General features: G+C 44.8%; 1 protein-coding gene across 1 annotated transcript in view; it reads right to left on the bottom strand.

Annotated features, from left to right (window-relative positions):
* Positions 1-22,773, bottom strand: part of LOC129821005 (immunoglobulin superfamily member 3-like) — a 205,895-nt gene that overhangs the window by 66,051 nt on the left and 117,071 nt on the right. Inside the window, exons 3-4 of the mRNA XM_055878203.1 lie at positions 21,473-21,892; positions 12,086-12,472 (exon numbers count right to left, since the gene is read on the bottom strand). Of these exons, the coding sequence (XP_055734178.1) occupies positions 12,086-12,472; positions 21,473-21,892 (807 nt within the window). The remainder of the gene's footprint in view (positions 1-12,085; positions 12,473-21,472; positions 21,893-22,773) is intronic.

Raw genomic sequence — 22,773 nt, 5'->3', positions numbered from 1 at the left:
CAATAAATTACTGGTGGTTTACCCAATAAATTACTGGTGGTTTACCCAATAAATTACTGGTGGTTTACCCAATAAATTACTGGTGGTTTACCCAATAAATTACTGGTGGTTTACCCAATAAATTACTGGTGGTTTACCCAATAAATTACTGGGAGCTTGCTGGTCGGTAACCCAGTAAATTACTGGGAGCTTGCTGGTCGGTAACCCAATAAATTACTGGGAGCTTGCTGGTCGGTAACCCAGTAAATTACTGGGAGCTTGCTGGTGGTTAACCCAATAAATTACTGGGAGCTTGCTGGTCGGTAACCCAGTAAATTACTGGGAGCTTGCTGGTCGGTAACCCAGTAAATTACTGGGAGCTCGCTGGTCGGTAACCCAATAAATTACTGGGAGCTTGCTGGTCGGTAACCCAATAAATTACTGGGAGCTTGCTGGTCGGTAACCCAGTAAATTACTGGGAGCTTGCTGGTGGTTAACCCAATAAATTACTGGGAGCTTGCTGGTCGGTAACCCAGTAAATTACTGGGAGCTTGCTGGTGGTTAACCCAATAAATTACTGGGAGCTTGCTGGTCGGTAACCCAGTAAATGACTGGGAGCTTGCTGGTGGTTAACCAAAGAAATGACTGGGAGCTTGCTGGTGGTTTACCTAATAAATTACTGGGAACTTGCTGGTCGTTAACCCAATAAATTACTGGGAGCATGCTGGTCGGTAACCCAGTAAATTACTGGGAGCTTGCTGGTGGTTAACCAAAGAAATGACTGGGAGCTTGCTGGTGGTTTACCTAATAAATTACTGGGATCTTGCTGGTCGTTAACCCAATAAATTACTGGGAGCTTGCTGGTCGGTAACCCAGTAAATTACTGGGAGCTTGCTGGTGGTTTACCTAATAAATTACTGGGAGCTTGCTGGTGGTTTATCCAATAAATTACTGGGAGCTTGCTGGTGGTTTACCCAATAAATTACTGGGAGCTTGCTGGTGGTTTATCCAATAAATTACTGGGAGCTTGCTGGTGGTTTACCCAATAAATTACTGGGAGCTTGCTGGTGGTTTACACAATAAATTACTGGGAGCTTGCTGGTGGTTTACCCAATAAATTACTGGGAGCTTGCTGGTGGTTTACCTAATAAATTACTGGGAGCTTGCTGGTGGTTTACCTAATAAATTACTGGGAGCTTGCTGGTGGTTTACCCAATAAATTACTGGGAGCTTGCTGGTGGTTTACACAATAAATTACTGGGAGCTTGCTGGTGGTTTACCAAATAAATTACTGGGAGCTTGCTGGTGGTTTACCAAATAAATTACTGGGAGCTTGCTGGTGGTTTACCTAATAAATTACTGGGAGCTTGCTGGGGGTTTACCCAATAAATTACTGGGAGTTTACCCAATAAATTACTGGGAGCTTGCTGGTCGGTAACCCAATAAATTACTGGGAGCTTGCTGGTGGTTAACCCAAGAAATTACTGGAAACTTGCTGGTGGTTTACCTAATAAATTACTGGGAACTCTCTGGTCGTTAACCCAATAAATTACTGGGAGCTTGGTGTTGGTTTCACAAATAAATTACTGGGAGCTTGCTGGTGGTTTACCCAATTAATTACTGGGAGCTTGGTGTTGGTTTCACAAATAAATTACTGGGAGCTTGCTGGTGGTTTACCCAATTAATTACTGGGAGCTTGTACACTCTGATCTGTTTCACCTGTCTTTGTGATTGTCTCCACCCCCTTCCAGGTGTTGCCCATCTTCCCCATTATCCCCTGTGTATTTATTCCTGTGTTCTCTTTCTGTCTGTTGCTAGTTCGTCTTGTATGTTCAAGTCAACCAGCGTTTTGTGTCTCAGCTCCTGCTTTTTCCAGTCTCTCTTCTCTCACCCTACTGGTTTTGACCCTTGCCTGTCCGGACTCCGAGCCCGCCTGTCCTGACTCCGAGCCCGCCTGTCCTGACTCCGAGCCCGCCTGCCTGACCCTGCCTGCCGACCTATACCTTTGCCCCCCTCTGGATTACTGACCTCTGCCTGCCTTGAACTGTCTATTGCCTACCCTGTTGGAATATTCAACTATTGTTTATTCGACGTGGTCTGCCTCTGGGTCTTACCTTCATACCTGATAGGAGCTTGCAACTCTATTTTTATAGCCTACAGTTTACTCATCGTTAGTCTAGTAGGCCACTTACATATCTGTTCAATCTAACCCTGGAATGTTATGAAATTCCGAAAATCTGGAAATCAGCATTTGTCCTACCACTTTTAAAAGGGGGAGATCCAACTCTTTTAAATACTTATAGGCCAATCTCAAAGCTGTCACCCCTGGTGAAAATACTTGAAACCCTTGTGAGTGAACAGCTAAAATAGTTTTTATTTACTAACTCTATTTTATCAATGTACCAATCGGGCTTCAGGAAGAAGCATAGCACAATTACAGCAGCCATGAAGGTTTCAAATTATATCACTGAAGCCCTTGACAAAAAACAGCGCTGTCTCACTTTTTATTGATCTCTCTAAGGCTTTGATACTGTTGATCATGCTATACTAAGGCAGAGATTGTCGAGTGTAGGTCTTTCAGAGCATGCAGTTGCATGGTTTGCTAACTATCTGTCGGATAGAACTCAGTGCACTCAATTTGATGGGCTTATGTCTGTTAAATTGTCTGTCTTTAATGGTGTGCCCCAAGGCTCTGTACTTTTTTACCATGGCACTTTGAGATTTATTTTAAACTGCAAAACCCTTACGCACCACTGCACTTTGTATACCAGGGTTGGCTGGCCTTCTCTAGTCACATATAGGCTCAGTCACTGGTATACTTTTATTTACAAAGCCATTTTGGGTATACTACCTTTTTATTTGGGCATTTTTATTGTTCAGAAATGTGGTGGGTACTCTCTTTGTTCGCTGGACTTTATCCTGCTAACTGTTCCAAATGTCCGAACTGAATTTGGTAAAAGGGCTTTTATGTACTCTGCCTCTGTCTTGGAACGCCTTAGAAAATACTTTTAAACTGGAAGTATTTGTCCCGATTGGTATTTTTAAATCACTGATGAATGATCTTGAGACTGATTCCCTGACCTGTCAATGTTTTTAATTTGCTGTTTTTGATTTTTGTTATACTCTTGTGAATTCTATGGTTTTTACTAGATAACTTGTAGTTTTTCATGCTGTTTGTCTGTAATTTTTGTAATGACTTGGTGCTTCCTATCTTGGCCAGGACGCTCTTGAAAAATAGATTTTAAATCTCAATGAGCCCTTCCTGGTTAAATAAAGGTTAAATAAATACAACAAATAAAAGTCTGCACCTCTACCAACTTTTTGAGGTGTGCGCCAGCTCATGCTTTTTCATAAAATAAATTCATAGAAGACACGGGCAGTATTGTATCTACCGGTATGGCATCTGGAGTATACTGACTAGCCTATGCATGTACAGTGCTGTGAAAAAGTATTTGTCCCCTTTCAACTGTTCTCTACTTTTGCATATTTTTTATACTGAATGTTATCAGATCTTCAACCAAAACCTGACATTAGATATAGGGAACCTGAGGTTACAAATAACAAATTACATACTTATTTCATTTATTTAATAAACAAAGTTATGTAACACCCAATTCTCCTGTGGGATAAAGAAATTGCCCCCTTACTCTCAATAACTTTAGCTGCAATTACTCCAAGCAAACGCTTCCTGTAGTTGTTGATTAGTCTCTCACGTTGCTGTGGAGGAATTTTGGTGTACACTTTCATGCAGAACTGTTTTAAATCAGCTACATTTGTCGTGCCACAACATCTCAATTGTGATTAGGTCTGGACTTAGACTAAGCCAATCCAAAACTAAAAATGTGTTGCTTTTTAACCATTTTCATGTAGACTTGATTTTGTAGAATTCATGGTTCCTTCTGTTAAGCCAAGTTGTCCAGGTCCTGAGGCAGCAAAGCATCCCCAAACCATCACACTACCACCACCATGCTATTGGTGAAACCAGCCCCGTCGCGGACCAGGATGTCTTGCTCCCAGACAGACTAAACAACTTCTTGCTCGTTTTGAGGACAATACAGTGCCACTGACTGGCCCGCTACCAAAACCTGCGGATTTCCCTTCACTGCAGCCGACGTGAGTAAAACATTTAAACGTGTTAACGCTCGCAAGGCTGCAGGCCCAGACGGCATCCCCAGCCGCGTCCTCAGAGCATGCGCAGACCAGATGGCTGGTGTGTTTACGGACATATTCAATCAATCCTTATCCCAGTCTGCTCTTCCCACATGCTTCAAGAGGGCCACCATTGTTCCTGTTCCCAAGAAAGCTAAGGTAACTGAGCTAAACGACTACCGCCCCGTAGCACTCACTTCCGTCATCATGAAGTGCTTTGAGAGACTAATCAAGGACCATATCACCTCCACCCTACCTGACACCCTAGACCCACTCCAATTTGCTTACCGCCCCAATAGGTCCACAGACGATGCAATCTCAACCACACTGCACACTGCCCTAACCCATCTGGACAAGAGGAATACCTATGTGAGAATGCTGTTCATCGACTACAGCTCAACATTTAACACCATAGTACCCTCCAAACTCGTCATCAAGCTCGAGACCCTGGGTCTCGACCCCGCCCTGTGCAACTGGGTACTGGACTTCCGGACGGGCCACCCCCAGGTGGTGAGGGTAGGTAACAACATCTCCATCCCGCTGATCCTCAACACTGGAGCCCCACAAGGGTGCGTTCTGAGCCATCTCCTGTCCTCCCTGTTCACCCACGACTGCGTGGCCATGCACGCCTCCAACTCAATCATCAAGTTTGCAGATGACACTACAGTGGTATGCTTGATTACCAACAACGACGAGACGGCCTACAGGGAGGAGGTGAGGGCCCTCGGAGTGTGGTGTCAGGAAAATAACGTCACACTCAACAAATAACCTCAAACTCAACAAAACAAAGGAGATGATCGTGGACTTCAGGAAAGCAGAAGGAGCACCCCCCTATCCACATCGACGGGATAGTAGTGGAGATGGTAGTAAGTTTTAAGTTCCTCGGCGTAGACATCACAGACAAACTGAATTGGTCCACCCACACAGACAGCGTGGTGAAGAAGGCGCAGCAGCGACTCTTCAACCCCAGGAGGCTGAAGAAATTCAGCTTGTCACCAAAAACACTCACAAACTTTTACAGATGCACAATCGAGAGCATGCTGCCGGGCTGTATCACCGCCTGGTACAGCAACTGCTCCGCCCACAACCGTAAGGCTCTCCAGAGGGTAGTGAGGTCTGCACAACGCATCACCGGGGGCAAACTACCTGCCCTCCAGGACACCTACACCACCCGATGTCACAGGAAGGCCATAAAGATCATGGACAACAACCACCCAAGCCGCTGCCTGTTCACCCCGCTATCATCCAGAAGGCGAGGTCAGTACAGGTGCATCAAAGCAGGGACCGAGAGACTGAAAACCAGCTTCTATCTCAAGGCCATCAGACTGTTAAACAGCCATCACTAACATTGAGTGGCTGCTGCCAACATACTGACTCAACTCCAGCCACTTTAATATTGGAAAAATGTATGTAAAAAATGTATCACTAGCCACTTTAAACAATGCCACTTAATATAATGTTTACATACCCAACATTACTCATCTCATATGTATATACTGTACTCTATACCATCTATTGCATCTTGCCATCTTTATGTAATACATGTATCACTAGCCACTTTAAACAATGCCACTTTTTACATGTTTACATACCCTACATTACTCATCTCATATGTATATACTGTACTCGATACCATCTACTGCATCTTGCCTATGCCGTTCTGTACCATCACTCATTCATATATCTTTATGTACATATTCTTCATCCCTTTACACTTGTGTGTATAAGGTAGCTGTTGTGAAATTGTTAGGTTAGACTACTCGTTGGTTATTACTGCATTGTCGGAACTAGAAGCACAAGCATTTCGCTACACTCGCATTAACATCTGCTAACCATGTGTATGTGACAAACAAGATTTCATTTGATTTGATGCTTGACCGTTGGTATAAGGTACTTGCTGTGGAATGCAGTGTTTGGTTTTTGCCAGGAATAATGGGACCCATCTCATCCAAAAAGGTATACTATTGACTCATGTGGCGGATGAATCAGAATTAGTTGGGTAACATAGATAAATAAGATGTTTTATTCATATAATATTCTTATGCGAGATACTTGTCATTAGAATGTATTCTTTTTGACTATAGTGTTGGCAGTTGCACTTTTCCCTTCTCAGCTAGGGCTCAGTCACTTGGGGCCCAGAGAGGGGAGAGGTCAGGCTTGTCTTTCACATGTCCCTGGTGCTATGCAGAATATCAGAAAGGGAAGAGGACAGAATGGAACATTGTCTTCATATGTGAATGTGTCTTTACCTATTCTTAAACCATGTGAAGGGATGGCGTGATTAATGTGGAACCAATTACTTGTCTCCACAATGTCTGTGCGCTTATCCTGGGATAGTGTATGACCTAGAAGCTCAGTCCCCTCAGTGAGCTTGTCCAGGAGTGGGGTCAAGAGCCAGGAGTGGGGTCAAGAGGGGGTTTACTTGAGATGGGAGTCTCTAGAGTTGACAATTGAGTTATGCCTTGGATGAGGTAATGTTTTTGTACTATGAAGTACCAGGAACGAGATTAGAACCTCGTTTTAGAGACCAAACTGAGCGATAATTTATAGCGAATGCTATCTGGCTAAGGGATACTCCTTTCTCAAGTAAAAGTCCCTTTGTGAAGACTTCCTAAGATCTGTGGTTCATCATGTAAGTTGAGAGGGGTGTATCTTGGCTATAAAAGATCTTTGTATTTTTCTGTAGTGACACAAAATTCATTATTGATAGTGAATTGTTGAAAGTCAAAGGCTAAAGCTTAAAAAATATGAAGTTTAAGTATAACTCTGACTGGTGTGTACATTTACATTATATTTACATTTTAGTCATTTAGCAGATGCTCTTATCCAGAGCGACTTACAGTAGAGTGCCTACATTTTATTACATTTTACATACTGAGACAAGGATATCCCTACCGGCCAAACCCTCCCTAACCCGGACGACGCTATGCCAATTGTGCATCGCCCCACGGACCTCCCGGTTGCGACAGAGCCTGGGCGCAAACCCAGCCCAGCCTGGGCACGAACCTAGAGACTCTGGTGGCGCAGCTAGCACTGCGATGCAGTGCCCTAGACCACTGCGCCACCCAGGAGGCTATGTAGTTTGTAACTCTCCTCATTTGGTAATAAAGGAAAATGCCACCACACTCATCTGTCCTTAGAACATTCTTCCAAGAGTCTTGATGATCATCCAGGTGATTTTTGAAAACTTGAGTCAACATTTTGGACCAGATGGGTCCCATTATGTCTGGCGAAAACCAAACACTGCATTTCACAGTAAGAACCTCATACCAACAGTCAAGCATGGTGGTGGTGGTGTGAAGGGTAGGGGATTACTTTTTCCTCACAGGGGAACTGGGTGTTGCATAACTTAATTAAATAAGTATAAATGTTTTGTTATTTGTAAACTCACTGAATCTATACAGAATAATACAGAAAATCAGAACACTGTGAATGTTTAAATGATGTATTCAATATAGACAAGAAAAATACAATAATTTGTGTTTTATTAGTTGAAGAACACTATGTTTGTCTATTGTTGTGACTTTGATGAAGATCAGATCAAATTTGATGATCAATTTATGCAGAAATCCAGGTAATTCCACAGGGTTCACATACTTTTTCTTGCCACTGTGTGTGACAATAAAACGTATATATACACTGAACAAAAATATAAACGCAACATGTAAAGTGTTGGTCACATGTTTCATGATCTGAAATAAAAGATCCCAGAAATGTTCCATATTCACAAAAAGCATATTTCTCTCAAATTGTCTTCACAAATTTGTTTATATCCCTGTTAGTGAGCATTTCTCCTTCGCCAAGAAAATTCATCCACCTGATAGCTGATGAAACTGAGGAGCATTTCTGTCTGTAATAAAGCCCTTTTGTTGGGGAAATCTCATTCTGATTGGCTGGGCCTGGCTCTCAAGTGGGTGGGCTTATGCCCTTCACAGGCTCACCCATGGCTGCGCCCCTGCCCAGTATTGTGAAATCCATAGATTAGGACCTAATTAATTAATTTAAATTGACTGTTGTCTTATATGAACTGTAACTCAGTAAAATTGTTGAAATTATTGCATGTTGCGTTTATATTTTTGTTCAGCAAATACAGTACCAGTCAAAAGTTGGAAAAGCATTCCAGGTGAAGCTGGTTGAGAGAATGCCAAGAGTGTGCAAAGCTGCCATCAAGGCAAATGGTGGCTATCTTAAAGAATATAAAATATATTTAGATTTGTTTAACAATTTTTTGGTTACTATGAGTAGGTGTATCCAAACTTTTGACTGGTACTGTATGTATGACACAGCAGCATGTGTGTCTCTGGAGATGATCACTCTACTTTAGCCTAGGGGCACCTGAGCAGAGAGCGAGAGAATGTCAGACACACACAGACCCCAGTGGACTGCGTGGGGGTTAGCAGATCCCGCTTCTGACACCAAATGTAATGCAGCATCTACCCCCGGTCCACCCGGGGCCGGCCCTGAGATCACACGGCTCAGCGTCTGAGGAATTCCTCAGAAGAAGAAAGTGCAGGATAGAAGGATAAAAGTGTTCAGCCGTCCGTCCTCTGTGCTTTAAAAAGCCCCTCTCTCCTTCTCGCATCACATCACGTTCTTTCACACACGGCAGAGCCTGGTGGAGCGCTGCCCAGCCAAAACACCCCCTTAACCCTCGGGGTGATGGGCTTAGTCTCGAGAGACACAGGGAAGGCTTCTTTCCCTCTCCCTCTTTCGCTCTCTCCCTCGTTCTCTCCATTTTATTCTCTCTGCCGTCAGAGGTTTTCTCAGAGCTAACCACCCCTCCTAACAAGCTCTTGGGAGAATACAGAATGAAGCAGCCTTTCACACTTAGATGAACAAAAGGAAGGCCTCCATCCGTTTCTTTTCCTCCCTCCGTCTTTTGATTTCACCCCAGCTTTTTTCAGTGTTAAATACATTATACATTCTCTCCATCTCTCAGCTCTAAGTGTCAATGTGGATGTGCGTGAACATCACACATGGTTAAGCAGGCAGAGGGCAGCTTCTCTCCTCTTCAAACCTGCCTGTTTTTTTCCTTCTCTCTTCAAATCTCAGATCTTTTTCCTCTTTTCATTTTTATGTCTCCCACTTGTAACTTGTCTCCCCCATCTCCCTTTCTGAACTTCATTGTTCTCTTTTCTCTTTACACCTCTATATTTTCGCTGTGTGTTTTTCCTCCCCCCTCCTCTTTAATCCCCTCTCTATCTCTGTTCCTTTCCGTCTACTGCCCCACTCTCGCTCGCTCCCCCCCTCTATCTCTCTCTCTTTCTCTCTCTTTCCCTGTGTGTGTTTGTAATTCATAGCAGCGCTTCAGGACCCCTCTCCCCTGCAAGGTAAACTCATCCATCAGGACCGATTTGTCAGCACTGTTTACAGCTCTCTGTTCCCTCTGCCTGACCTCCCGCTCTCACCCCTCTCTAACCCATACTCCCCCATCACCCATCACCCCAATCAGGGCTACACAGAGGCCACCGTCTAATTGGCCCAGATACAAGTGGTGGTAACTAGAGGTAGGTGCGTCGGGGGTGTTGTCTGTATAGGGGAGTCACCTTGACCCCATGCCTCTCTTCTCGCTGCCTGCAGCCCGGTACATTTTGACCTCCCTCCCTGCTGTAATCATGGTTATTACACTGTAAAAACTCCACAAAATGCTTTTATAGAACATTAAACCTCTGTTAGGGAAACAAAAGGTCCCATTAGGGAGCATTTTGGGGATTACTGGAGCCATGTGGAGGGCAGAGGGGCTTTGTTTGGGGACAGTTTTGGGCGGGAGTGGGATGAGGTTGGGGGTGCTTGCTTAAAGGAGTAGGTCACTATTTCACAACTTGATGTTAGATGGTCCCTCATCCTGAAAGTAGTCTTTGGGCCAAGAGAAAACTGTAATCCATGGTTCAGCCACCACAAACTTCAGCTAACCTTAGCTACCACAAGCTAACAACAAATTGAAGTGATGGAAGAATGTGAGCATGTAAAAAAAAAAATCCAAATCACCTGAAATCAATTCAAATCAACTCCATATTTGGTTTGATGTTGCTTAAAGGTCAATTGGCCATTAAAAAATGCTCACATGCCCCTATTACTTCCATTGATTGTTAGGTTGTTGTGGCTAAAGTTAGCTGAAGTTTGTAGTGGCTGTTTAAAGAAAACTGAACGATTGAAGCATTTCGCTACACACGCAATAACACCTTAAATATGTGTATGTGACCGATAAAATGTGATTTGATTACCGATAGATAGGGCAGCCATGCTTCTAGCCCCTAGGCAACTTTGCAGTATTTAGTTTTTTTATGTGTTATTTCTTACATTATTAGCCCAGAATGTTTTTGTGTTATTACCGTATTACAAAAATGTGATAAAAACATTTTGCTACACCTGCAATAACATCTGCTAAACATGTGTATGTGACCAATACATTTAATTTGATTTATGTAGGGTGAGTTGGGGTGGGTTGTTATTGTGTTTTAACGCTGGTAGCAGCTGGATTTAGGATTCAAGACCAGCCCTTAGAGTGAAAGAAAGAGTGAGGGATAGAGAGGAGGGATAGAGAAGAGGGAGGGTGCTGTAGAGGGGTTATAGAGCTGAAGACCAGAGGGGAGTTACTTCACTAGTAGACAGAAAGAGAGAGGAAGAGAACATTGTTTCCTGCAAGTTTTTGGGGGTGTTGTATTAGCTTGTGCTCCAGCACATCCCTAGCGGCCACCCCTCTGAAAGCCCAGCTGAGTCCCTCGGCCCCAGCAGAACATTAGTGGGCCCTGGAGAGGTAGGCCCCATTCTCTCTCTCTCTCCCTCTCTCCTTCTCCACACTCTCATTTCACGCCTGTTAGCTCAGCGTCCTCCATCCTCCTCGCCAGCTTTCTCCATTATCCAAGCTAGCAGCTTTCGCTCGCAGCCTCGAGCTGAGGGAATGTGAAGGACCCTAATACTGCATTAACAAACTTTAGCAATCCACTGACACAGAAAATAATGGTAGAATAAAGAATGCCTTTATTCTCAGAGTGTCTCAGGCGCTGCTGTTATCTGGGAAGATAGGTATCTGACCGAGAGACAGATTGGGCTCTGGGAGAATACATCATGCATATCATTAAAAAGGAATACTAATATCAAAGGGACAATTAGATGCTGGGACCTCATGCCCAGGCAAACCGGCAACCCAGGGACCCTCATCATGTGTTAGCAAAAACTAAAGGTGAATGATAATGGCAAGGAGAAGTAATCAACATTAAATGAATAGATTTGGTAGACATTTTCATTATCTTGACCTCCCCACAGTTCATTGGAAGAGGAAGTGTAAACTCTAACATATTCTATTAGCTATAAAGGTATCTTGGTGGCGTAGAGAACATTTTCGATTCTCCCTGAAGGGCTAGCTTTTATTTGATTGTTAGTTCTCAAAGATGGTATTATTAAAGTATATATATATATAAATATATAAACAATATGTGTCAACTTAAATGATATATATATATATAGATATATATATATATATAGTTCAATATCTTTTCTGCATGCTTTCTCTCTGGTTTTGGTCATTTAAGTTGACACATATTGTTTTTACATCCCGGGAAATTACCACTTTATACAATAAAAAAACTGTAATTAGCTCCAATGACTGCAATTTCCTCCTATGACTGCAATTTCCGAGAATTTGACAATGAAGCCATTTATCTACTTCCACAATCACTGGGCTAATGTTAGTTAACATTGGCTTGTGATACTACCTCTAACTTCGTTTATACTGGACGCAGAGACATACAAATGCTATCCAGCTAACGATATTCAGAAAATATACATTTTCCACATATAAAATCCCCCCCCCCCCCAAATGTATACTAATTTCTCAGACCCCCTGCAGAACCTCAGTGGACCCAGGTTTGAAATTCTCTGGTTTAACTGACAAAGTGGTTAATGGGAGGTCTGGTTACTAACCCAGGGGCCAATAGGGTGCCGTGTTGATACTCACTGATGGGCTGGACGGTGATCTGGACGTTGCGTGACCTCTTGCTCCGATCTATAAAGTCCCCGGTGGGTGTCTTCTCCCTCTCCGTGACCCTACAGATGTATTTCCCAGCATCCTCTGGTCGGAGGTGCTGCAGCTTAAGCAAGTGCACAGTGGGGCTCTCCTTGCGCACAGTCATGTGACCAGCGGCCTCGCGCGCCACGTAGTCGAGTCCCAGGACGGGCACAGCGCTGGGCCCTATCACAGCCACCGGCGAGCTGCTGAACACCCACGACACCGAGAAGAAGCGCTCGGGCACGCTCTGGGCATCGATGGTGCAGCGCAGCTCCAGCGGCTCGCCCGCCGTGAAGGACCGCCGCTCCGTGCTCACCTGGATAGAGAAGTCCCGATCTGGGGGTGGGAGAGGGAGATAAAAGCTGTTTAAGCAGAGTTGAGCTCTACCTGTCTCCAGAGAGCACATATCAATGTGCCAACACATCTTTATACTCCCTAATCAAAAGAGAATGTTAATGGATGCTGAAGTTCCAATATGGGGGAGGGAGGGAGGCGGGTTAGAAGCGAGTGGGGGAAGGAAGGGGCAAAGAGATAAGAGAAAATTGTCATCCCTACTAACCCCCAGATCCCACCCCAGATCATGGCGGCGCGTGTACAACCCGAGGCTCGGCGTGTACCCAGATTTTGCGAATTAGCAGTAATTTACTTAATAGTTCTTAGTTTATTTACTCAGTACAGCCTGATGTACACTCTATATAGCCGACAAGATCTCCTTGATATTGGAACACAACGCACAAAGAAAGTTTTTGACAACTAACAACTTCCACTGGAGATTGCGAAGACGCCCCGGGATACTGAAACATCGCAGAGAGGAAGCGCCCGGAGGCGGCATCAAGATCGTAAACAAAGACGAGGGAAGCGGGGTGGCAACCTAGTCCTCAATGCAAAGAAAACCAAGGAAGGATTACAGGAAGTCTAAAAGCTGCCCAGCACATCACTGGTGCCCAGCTCCCTGCCATCATATACCTCCAGCGCAAGCTGTGTCTGCGTAGGGCGCGCGGCATCATCAGGGATCCTTCACATCCATGACACAAACTGTTTGCATTCCCGCACTAGCAGGCTCAAGAACAGTTTCTTTCCAGCTACTGTAACCCTGCTGAACTCTGTGACATGGCACTAGGGCGGCAGGTAGCCTAGTGGTTAGAGCGTTGGACTTGTAACCGAAAGGTTGCAAGATCGAATCCCTGAGCTGACAAGGTAAAAATCTGGCATTCTGCCCCTGAACAAGTTACCCCACTGTTCCAAGGCTGTCACTGAAAATATGAAATTGTTCTTAACAGACTTGCCTAGTTAAATAAAGATAAAATTAAGAAATTAGCCATATCCTACCACTTAGTACTCCCTCTCAGGGACCTTGTTGCACTGCACTCTTTTGCTGTACAATTGGACTCTGATATTGCTTTGCAAAGTCTGATTAAGGACATTATTCAGTTGTACATGCACAGTACATTGCTGCTATCCCTGTATTTCAGTTGCATGCCTCCTTGCACTTTCAATTTGCCTTCATTGCACATTTAGACTTGCCATTTGCCTTCATTGCACATTTATACATCCCACATCCCACATCCCACATCCCATACATTGTACATAATTGTTTCTCTTTTATTTGCACTTCTGGTCAGATGCTAACTGCATTTCGTTGTACTGTACTTGTAATTGTTCAAGGAGAAAGTTGAATCTAATCTATAAAAAAAAACAGACAGACAGACAGAGAGTCATCAACTCTGATTTAGCTGTTCCCTTATCCTCATATAACGCACGAGGGCATGACTAGCTGCTTGGGCTAGAGACCTGCTTTAAATAAGAGCATATAACATTCATAGCATTTCACCACCACATCCTGTTCTTTAATGCCGGTTGCCTCACATTGGAGGAATAGAGAGAGAGAGAGAGAGAGAGAGGCAAGACGAGAGAAAGGGGGGATAACACAACGAGTCAGCTATGCCCACAGTAAAGCACCACTCTTCCAGCCTCCTCCTCTCCCCTTGGTTTCACCTCCACGACAAAAACACAGCCAATTAAGATTCTCTCCAGCAGACGAAAAAAGCATCGCCTTTCCCCTCCCTCGCTCTTCCTGCGCCGTTTGAGACAGAAGAGAGAGAAGACGGAGCAAACATTGTTAGCACAGCCTTCACTGCCTACACCTCTGACTGGGCTTCCAATTACAGATGCACTCCGCATACGGCGGCACTGCCGTTTTATTTACAGTATTCATTTCCACATGACGAGCGGCGGTGAGCTCTGTGCATCTCTCCTGCTCCGCTTCTCTCTGCCTGGCTCACTCAGAGAGGTGCTAACCTCCGGCTGTAATAAAGACTTTAAACAGACTTCCTGAGAAAAGACAGTCACGAGGCAAGGTTCAAAGACTGCTGTTTGCCTGGTATGGTTAGTTATGTTGGGAAGTGTTATGGGAATAGGGGAGGGGGCGACTGTTCAAAATCAAATGTTATTTGTTACATGCTTCAGGTGTAATGCTTACTGACGGGCCCTTCCCAACAATGCAGAGATACAGAAATAGTGCTAGAATAGAAAAGTAAAACACGTAATAATAAAAGTAATAATAAATACACAATGAGTCATGATAACTTGGCTATGTACACGGGGTACCAGTACCGGGTCGATGTGCTTTTAGATATGTACATTTAACTAGGAATAAAGTGACAGATAATAAACAGTAGCAGCAGCGTATGCGAAGAGTCCAAAAACTTAGTGCAAAAAGGGTCAATGCAGATAGCTATTTGGTTAACTATGTAGCAGCCGTATGGCTTTGAGGTGGATGGGGGGACTGTTTACACGCACAAACACACAAATAGTGAGCTTTCATGCTGGCCGCTTGTCTGTAAATAACACTGAGCCTAACAGCTAACAGTCTGGCACTAACTGACGCATACTTACACACAGACATTGCATCCTCTTCGTAACACACGCACGCACGCACGCACGCACGCACGCACGCACGCACGCACGCACACACACACACACACACACACACACACACACACACACACACACACACACACACACACACACACACACACACACACACACACACACACACACACACACACACACACACACACACACACAGCTCATCCCTAATAGAGTGGAAAGCAGATGCCACAAAAAGGCCAGTGGCAATCTGGCCTTCGCTGACCAATGAAGCGGCAGTATATTTCATTGTGAAATCAGAGCTGGGCTGACTGTAAACTCAAGGAGCTGTGACCTGCTTTATAAGGACACTGCCTCAACTTAGAGTTCAACAACAAACACAGCCTAGGTCGTAATCACTAGGCACGAAACTGAAGCAATCAGGCCAAAATGGGGAGGTACTATAGTTTTCCGTGTAAATATAGTTTTTTCCGTATAAATTTCATATATATTTTAATCTCACTTTCCATCTATGGACTGAATATACTCTCCTGCAACCCGCCTCACCCAATGTGGTACGGATCTGCTATTTTATACTTTAGAACTTTAGAACCGGAACCCCCATAATAGTCAGTTAGCCACTTCACCGTTAACTCGGACACCAGCAAGCCTCAGCTCGGTCAATACCTGCCAGTCTGCACAGCGCGATTACAACCCAGAGCATATGGGACTGCTTTTTCTCTACCACATCTCCGGATTCCTACCACAAGCTTTGAACCTTTACACCGGATCATCGCAGGTAGCTAGCTGCAATCCTAGTGGCTACTCCTGGCTAACGTCTCTGTCCCGAAGCAAGCACCAATTAGCCTTAAGCTAGTCTCGAGCTAGGCCCATCTCCCGGCTAGCCGAAGAGGTCCACCAGCCAATTCTTGGGCTACAATACCTCTTTTGCCAATTGTCCTGGACCCTTTACTGCCGACATGGAGCCCCGCCGATCCGTCTGCCGACGTAATCGTCCGAGGTGGTTTCAACAGGCTCTTCCGTTGCGACGTCGCCGGAGGCCCATCTGCTAGCCCCGGCCCGCTAGCTGTCAGAATCGCCAGGTCTCCAGCTCGCCTAGCGTAGTAACGACTACTGAATCGGCTTCCTGACTCATCTATTGCTACACATTGGACCCTATGAACACTCGGCTTCACATCCCTCTCCCTAATGTCAATACGCCTTGTCTATTGCTGTTTTTGTTAGTGATTAGTCCCATTTCACTGTAGAGCCCCCAGCTCTGCCCAATACGCCTTAGATAGCCCTTTTGTTCCACCCCCCACAAATGTGGTAACCTCAACTGGTTTAACTGGTGCCTCTAGAGACAAAACCTATCTCACTGTCACTTAATGCCTAGGTTTACCTCCACTGTACCCACATCCTACCATACCCTTGTCTGTACATTATGCTTATATCTATTTTTCCACGCCCAGAAATCTGCTCCTTTTACTTTCTGTTCCGAACGCACTAGACGACCAGTTCTTATAGCCTTTAGCCGTACCATTATCCTCCTCCTCCTCTGTTCCTCTGGTGATGTAGAGGTTAACCCAGGCCCTGTAGCCCCCAGTACTACACCTATTCCCCAGGCGCTCTCATTTGTTGACTTCTGTAACCGTAAAAGCCTTGGTTTCATGCATGTTATAATTAGAAGCCTCCTCCCTAAGTTTGTTTTATTCACTGCTTTAGCACACTCCGCCAACGCTGATGTCCTAGCCGTGTCTGAATCCTGTCTTAGGAAGGCCACCAAAAATCCAGAAATGTCCATCCCCAACTACAACATTTTCCGACAAAATAGAACTGCCAAAGGGGGCGGAGTTGCAATCTACTGCAGAGATAGCCTGCAGAGTTCTGTCATACTATCCAGGTCTGTGCCCAAACTATTTGAGCTTCTACTTTTAAAAATCCACTTTTCCAGAAACAAGTCTCTCACCGTTGCAGCTTGTTATAGACCCCCCTCAGCCCACAGTTGTGCCATGGACACCATATGTGAATTGATTGACCCCCCCCCCCCATCTATCTTCAGAGTTCAAACTGTTAGAAGACCAACACTGGGATATGCTTAACACCCCGGCAGTCATACAATCTAAGCTAGATGCCCTCAATCTCACACAAATTATCAAGGAACCTACCAGGTACAACCCTAAATCCGTAAACACGAGCACCCTCATAGATATCATCCTGACCAACTTGCCCTCTAAATACACCTCTGCTGTCTTCAACCAGGATCTCAGCAATCACTGCTTCATTGCCTGCGTCCGTAATGAGTCCACGGTCAATTAACCACCCGTCATCACTGCCAAATGCTCACTAAAACACTTCAATGAGCAGGCCTTTTCAATCGACCTGGCCTGGGTATCCTGGAAGGATATTGACCTCATTCCGTCAGTAAAGGTTGCCTGGATGCTCTTTCAAAGAGCTTTCCTCTCCATCTTAAATAAGCATGCCCCATTCAAAAAGATTTAGAACTAAGAACAGATATAGCCCTTGGTTCACCACAGACTTGACTGCCCTTGACCAGCACAAAAATATCCTGTGGCGTTCTGCATTAGCATCGAATAGCCCCCGCGATATGCAACTTTTCAGGGAAGTCAGGAACCAATAAACACAGTCAGTTAGGAAAGCTAAGGCTAGCTTTTTCAAACAAAAATTTGCATCCTGTGGCACAAACTCCAAAAAGTTCTGGGACATTGTAAAATCCATGGAGAATAAGAGCACCTCCTTGCAGCTACCCACTGCACTGAGACTACAAAACACTGTCACCTCCGATAAATCTATGATAATCGATAATTGCAATAAGCATTTTTCTACGGCTGGCCATGCTTTCCACCTGGCTACCCCTACTCCGGCCAACAGCTCTGCACCCCCCAGAACAACTTGCTCAAGCCCCCCTGCTTCTCCTTCACCCAAAGCCAGACAGCTGATGTTCTGAAAGAGCTGCAAAATCTGGATCCTTACAAATCTGCTGGGCTAGACAATCTGGACCCTCCCTTTCTAAAATAATTAAATATGAAATTGTAGCAACCCCTATTACTAGCCTGTTCAACCTCTCTTTCGTATCGTCTGAGATCCCCAAAGATTGGAAAGCTGCATTCCCCTCTTCAAAGGGGGAGCCACTCTAGATCCAAACTGTTATAGACTTATATCCATCCTGCCATGCCTTTCTAAAATCTTCAAAAGCCAAGTTAACAAACAGATCACCGACCATTTTGAATCCCACCGTACCTTCTCCGAGCTGGTTTCCGATCTGGTCATGGGTGCACCTCAGCCACGCTCAAGGTCCTAAACAATATCATAACCGCCATCGATAAAAGACAGTACTGTGCAGCCGTCTTCATCAACCTGGCCAAGGCTTTCGACTCTGTCAATCACCGCATTCTTATCAGCAGACTCAATAGCCTTGGTTTCTCAAATGACTGCCTCACCTGGTTCACCAACTACTTCTCAGATTGAGTTCAGTGTGTCAAATCGGAGGGCCTGTTGTCCGGACATCTGGCAGTGTCTATGGGGGTGCCACAGGGTTCAATTCTTGGGCTGACTCTTTTCTCTGTATATATCAATGATGTCGCTCTTGCTGCTGGTGATTCTCTGATCCATCTCTAAGCAGACGACACCATTCTGTATACATCCGACACTTCGTTGGTCAATGTGTTAACTTCTTATGGCTGCAGGGGCAGAATTTGTTCTTAACTGACTTGCCTTGTTAAATAAAGGTAAAATATAAAACAATGTGTAACTGTGTTGTTGTTTTTGTCGCACTGCTTTGCTTTATCTTGGTCAGGTCGCAGTTGTAAATGACAATGTCAACTGGCCGACCTTGTTAAATAAAGGTGAAATAAAATAAATAAATAAAAATGTGGATTCTGTCCATGTCTGGCCTCTCCTCTCTGTATGTGGGTGATTAGCCAGTGATGGGACTGTCTCTGGATCCTCTTTCTCTCTCTGTTCAATACACACAGCCTAATGAATGAGCCATACACGCACACACACACACGCAGGTGTACACACGCACATGCCTTCATCTACACCTTTTGTCACGTTACAACACTCCAATCCATTATGGATTATAGGAGAGAGAGAGAGAGTGTAAGAGGCAGAGCTCTTTGTGCCTCTCCTGGCTGACTTAACACTCTTTTGAGACACAGAGAGCCTTCATATCCAACATCCTCTGATCACCATCTGAGGCGGCATCAACCACCGGAGGTTCAGAGAGCTCACTGCTCACAGGAGGAAAACAAAAATGTTTCCATTGTTGCAAATGCTTAAGAATCAAGGAATAATTCTACCGTCATTCTGCTACTAATCAGTCATCACAATAGATCTACTGGAATAGGGTTCCTGGAACTGTAGAAAGACAGCATTGTTCAATAGCGTACAGTAGCCCTGTATTTCATGTTGTGTGTTTCAGTGTGTGTGTGTGTGTGTGTGTGTGTGTGTGTGTGTGTGTGTGTGTGTGTGTGTGTGTGTGTGTGTGTGTGTGTGTGTGTGTGTGTGTGTGTGTGTTGCTAAGACTCTGCTCTTGTTCCCGGTCTGCTGGGTTGGAGAGGTCGACAGCTTATTCTCAGATCATTATAACCAGAAGCTATCTCCACACATCTCCCTAGGGCTCTGGCAGTAATTGGATAACCGTGACATTGACGGTTTTGGATGAAGACCATCATGAAAATAGAATTTCTTAATAAAATGTTTTATCTACTTTATTTTATTGTAGATATACTTTACCCACAGCGGGAGTGTTAACTATTGATTATATGGTATTGTTTTGCTAATTTAGTCTGTCTATTAAACTGTATACATCTCCTCTTTCCAACTATCTGTTGATGCGAAATCAGTAAATCCACAATATGCTAATATGCGTGAATAGGAGAGAGTCTTTGAAGGTCAATTCAGTTCATTGAAGTGGGGAGGGTGTGGGCTGAAAAGTGGGGCCCAGGGGTACCTATAGATCCTATAGCCTACAGGGTGGCGGTGAATGGTGTTGGATTCTAGTTTGAAATACACTTATTCATGTTACCATACCAGAACTTATTGATTACTTTACATGTATAATGAATGTATATGTTGGGGTCAATGGAGGGTGGATAAGAACTAGGTGTATGGAAAGTTAATCAGTGGATCCTATGGAAAGAGGCAAAGGGCAACAGTCTGGTTTCAGCCACTGATAAGGTAGGACAGTCGTGGATTAGGGAGGAGTGAGGAATTCGGCCCGAGGTCAGGTCAGATGAAGTGAGGGGGAACAGTCCTGTCACACACATATACTTGCATGCCCACAAAGGTTCTAGCAGGAGGCGGAGCCATGACTATACCAGTGAGTGAGAGGAACCAATGAAGTTCCTGAGTAGCAACATATATGTTGGCTATCTAGATGTGCAAGGAGGTGACTCATCCTAGTAGGAGGGTAAACATATATGTGCTTGTGTAAACATGTCTTTGTCTTTTCACCCAGTGGTTGAATAAACTTGGTTTGAGCTTTTCCTAGTCATCCTTTTGAGTTTTTACTCTGACCTTCACTTCTGAACTTCTTCGTTGTTACAGTAGATTGGAGGAGTGAGGTGAAGAAGATGGCTCTCATTGCATCAAAAAAAAACGTAGCATCACTTATTGAGGCACATTTCGATTTCAACCTAACGGCAATGGAGAACCACATGACTTGGACCAGCCTGCTTACATAATATGTGCAAAAACCATAGGAGATCTACTAAGACTTCCACAAACGGAACACTGATAAATACTTGGCCGAAGCCCTGCGTTCGGGATTGCTTGACTGGGCCCTTGACAAAAATAAAGTGTCCTGTATCACCACGGACAAAAGGGTCAACACTGTGGCTGAAGTGAGGCAGCTGAACTGGCCTTAGCTAAATGGCTTTGGCCACAATCTTCATCACTTAAAAAAAATTCTGCTAATCTCTCCAGTCATATAAAGTGTAGTAGAATTGCATGAAATGTTTTTATAAAAGGCCATATTTTTCCTGTGCAAAGAAAGGGGAAGAAACATATCTGATATAGCCTAGCCAAGGCCAATACTCTACCACGCGCTGCATTGAACAGTCTTTTTTGCGAACAGTGATTGAGTTATATTAAACTAAATAATGACTATCCAATTTACTAATGATATTAGGAATAGTCATCTGTCTTACATAAGTCTGCAAATGTGATGATGCATGAATGCTTTATATTTTTGACGGTGAAAATGTGCTTCCCCAAACTTGAGACTCACACGCCTATGAGCAAGACAGTTAGGTCTAAATGCGCTAATGTTGTTCCTTTGCTTAGTGGGAGATAGTGATCTGCACTCAACGCACTGTGTGTGTGTGTGTGTGTGTGTGTGTGTGTGTGTGTGTGTGTGTGTGTGTGTGTGTGTGTGTGTGTGTGTGTGTGTGTGTGTGTGTGTGTGTGTGTCACACCTCCACACTCCCATCTCCCCCTACTCACCAATGGGCTGTATCCGTAGCTGGGTCTTATCAGCCTGCTTGCGGGTCATGGTGAACCAGCTGCGGTCGGGGTCCTGGATCCACTCTGCAGCCTGGCAGTAGAGCAAGCCCTGGTCAGCAGGCTGCAGCCGGTGGATGGTCAGCCTGTAGGACGTAGCGCTGGTCTTATCCAGTCTCAGGTCTCCTGCAGTCATCCTCTGTTTGTAAGGTGCACCGGCCCGGAGGACAAAGTCTCGGGACAGAGTGAGGATCTCCTGGGGCGACATGGTAGCGTCCTCAGAGGAACGCAGGTACCAACCCACAGACAGGTGTGTGTGCTGCTCTGTCGCCCGGGAAACCTCACAGGTGAGCTGGAGCGTGTCACCCTCCACCTGGGAGAGGGTCTGTGGCGGCGCGGTGACAGCGAGGGAGTCGGGGATGACTGCAGGAGGAGAGGAGGAAGAAGAGAGAAGAGATGAGTATCACATCGGTGGTTCTATGGCATATGATGACTCAAAGGTGGAGCACATCGTTTGGTTGGAGCATGGATCAGAGTTGTGGCTTTCATTCCCATATGTCAACTTTAAGTGGCTTTATATGAAAACATCTGCTATATGACCGTATTGTTGTTATATTTCTATTACATCAGTTGACACTTGCCCCTGGCGTATAGCATAACCCTCTCAGACATACAGGGCACGCACGCACGCATACACCACACACACAGTGTTCAACCAGCCAGGGCACGTTCTCCTAAATGACAGCCTAACACTGGAACCTCAAACAGAGCATTTCCCTGTAGGGGGACCAGATCACACACTCAAAATATACAGACAATGTATTTGGAATGAGAACACATTTCAGAATGAGCTACTATGTATAGCTGACAACAGGAAAAAACAAACTCTTCTGGTTAAAAACAGAGAGGAAAAGTGGGAGAGACAAACAGACATGACGGGTTTGGGAGGGAGAAGTGGTAAAACCCTCTATACAGGGCTCGGTGGGCGGCAGGATTATTCTGGGATGGAAGATGATGACATGTCCCAGCAGCAGTCAAGAGGGTGTGTGTGTGTTTCTCTGAATCGCCTTGTGAAGCCTAACACTGTAATATCGTATTTTATAACTTAGCTAGGCATGTTGGCAATAGAACAAGCTTTCAAATGATGCCAAACTGACCCAGATTGCGATTTTTTATGGGCCGTTTTTGGATCGCGTAAACAACAGTAGTTGTGTGATGGCGGTGAAGCAGGGTTGCGTTCCAAACAAAAAAAATCTACAAGTGTGTTTGCACTAGTTCCTCAATGGCACAGCTAGGAGAGCTCA

This window comes from Salvelinus fontinalis, chromosome 23 (assembly GCF_029448725.1).
Source record: "Salvelinus fontinalis isolate EN_2023a chromosome 23, ASM2944872v1, whole genome shotgun sequence".
Classification (NCBI taxonomy): Eukaryota; Metazoa; Chordata; class Actinopteri; order Salmoniformes; family Salmonidae; genus Salvelinus; species Salvelinus fontinalis.
Note: the sequence above shows the minus strand (reverse complement) of the source record. Positions and strands in the feature narration are given on the sequence as shown.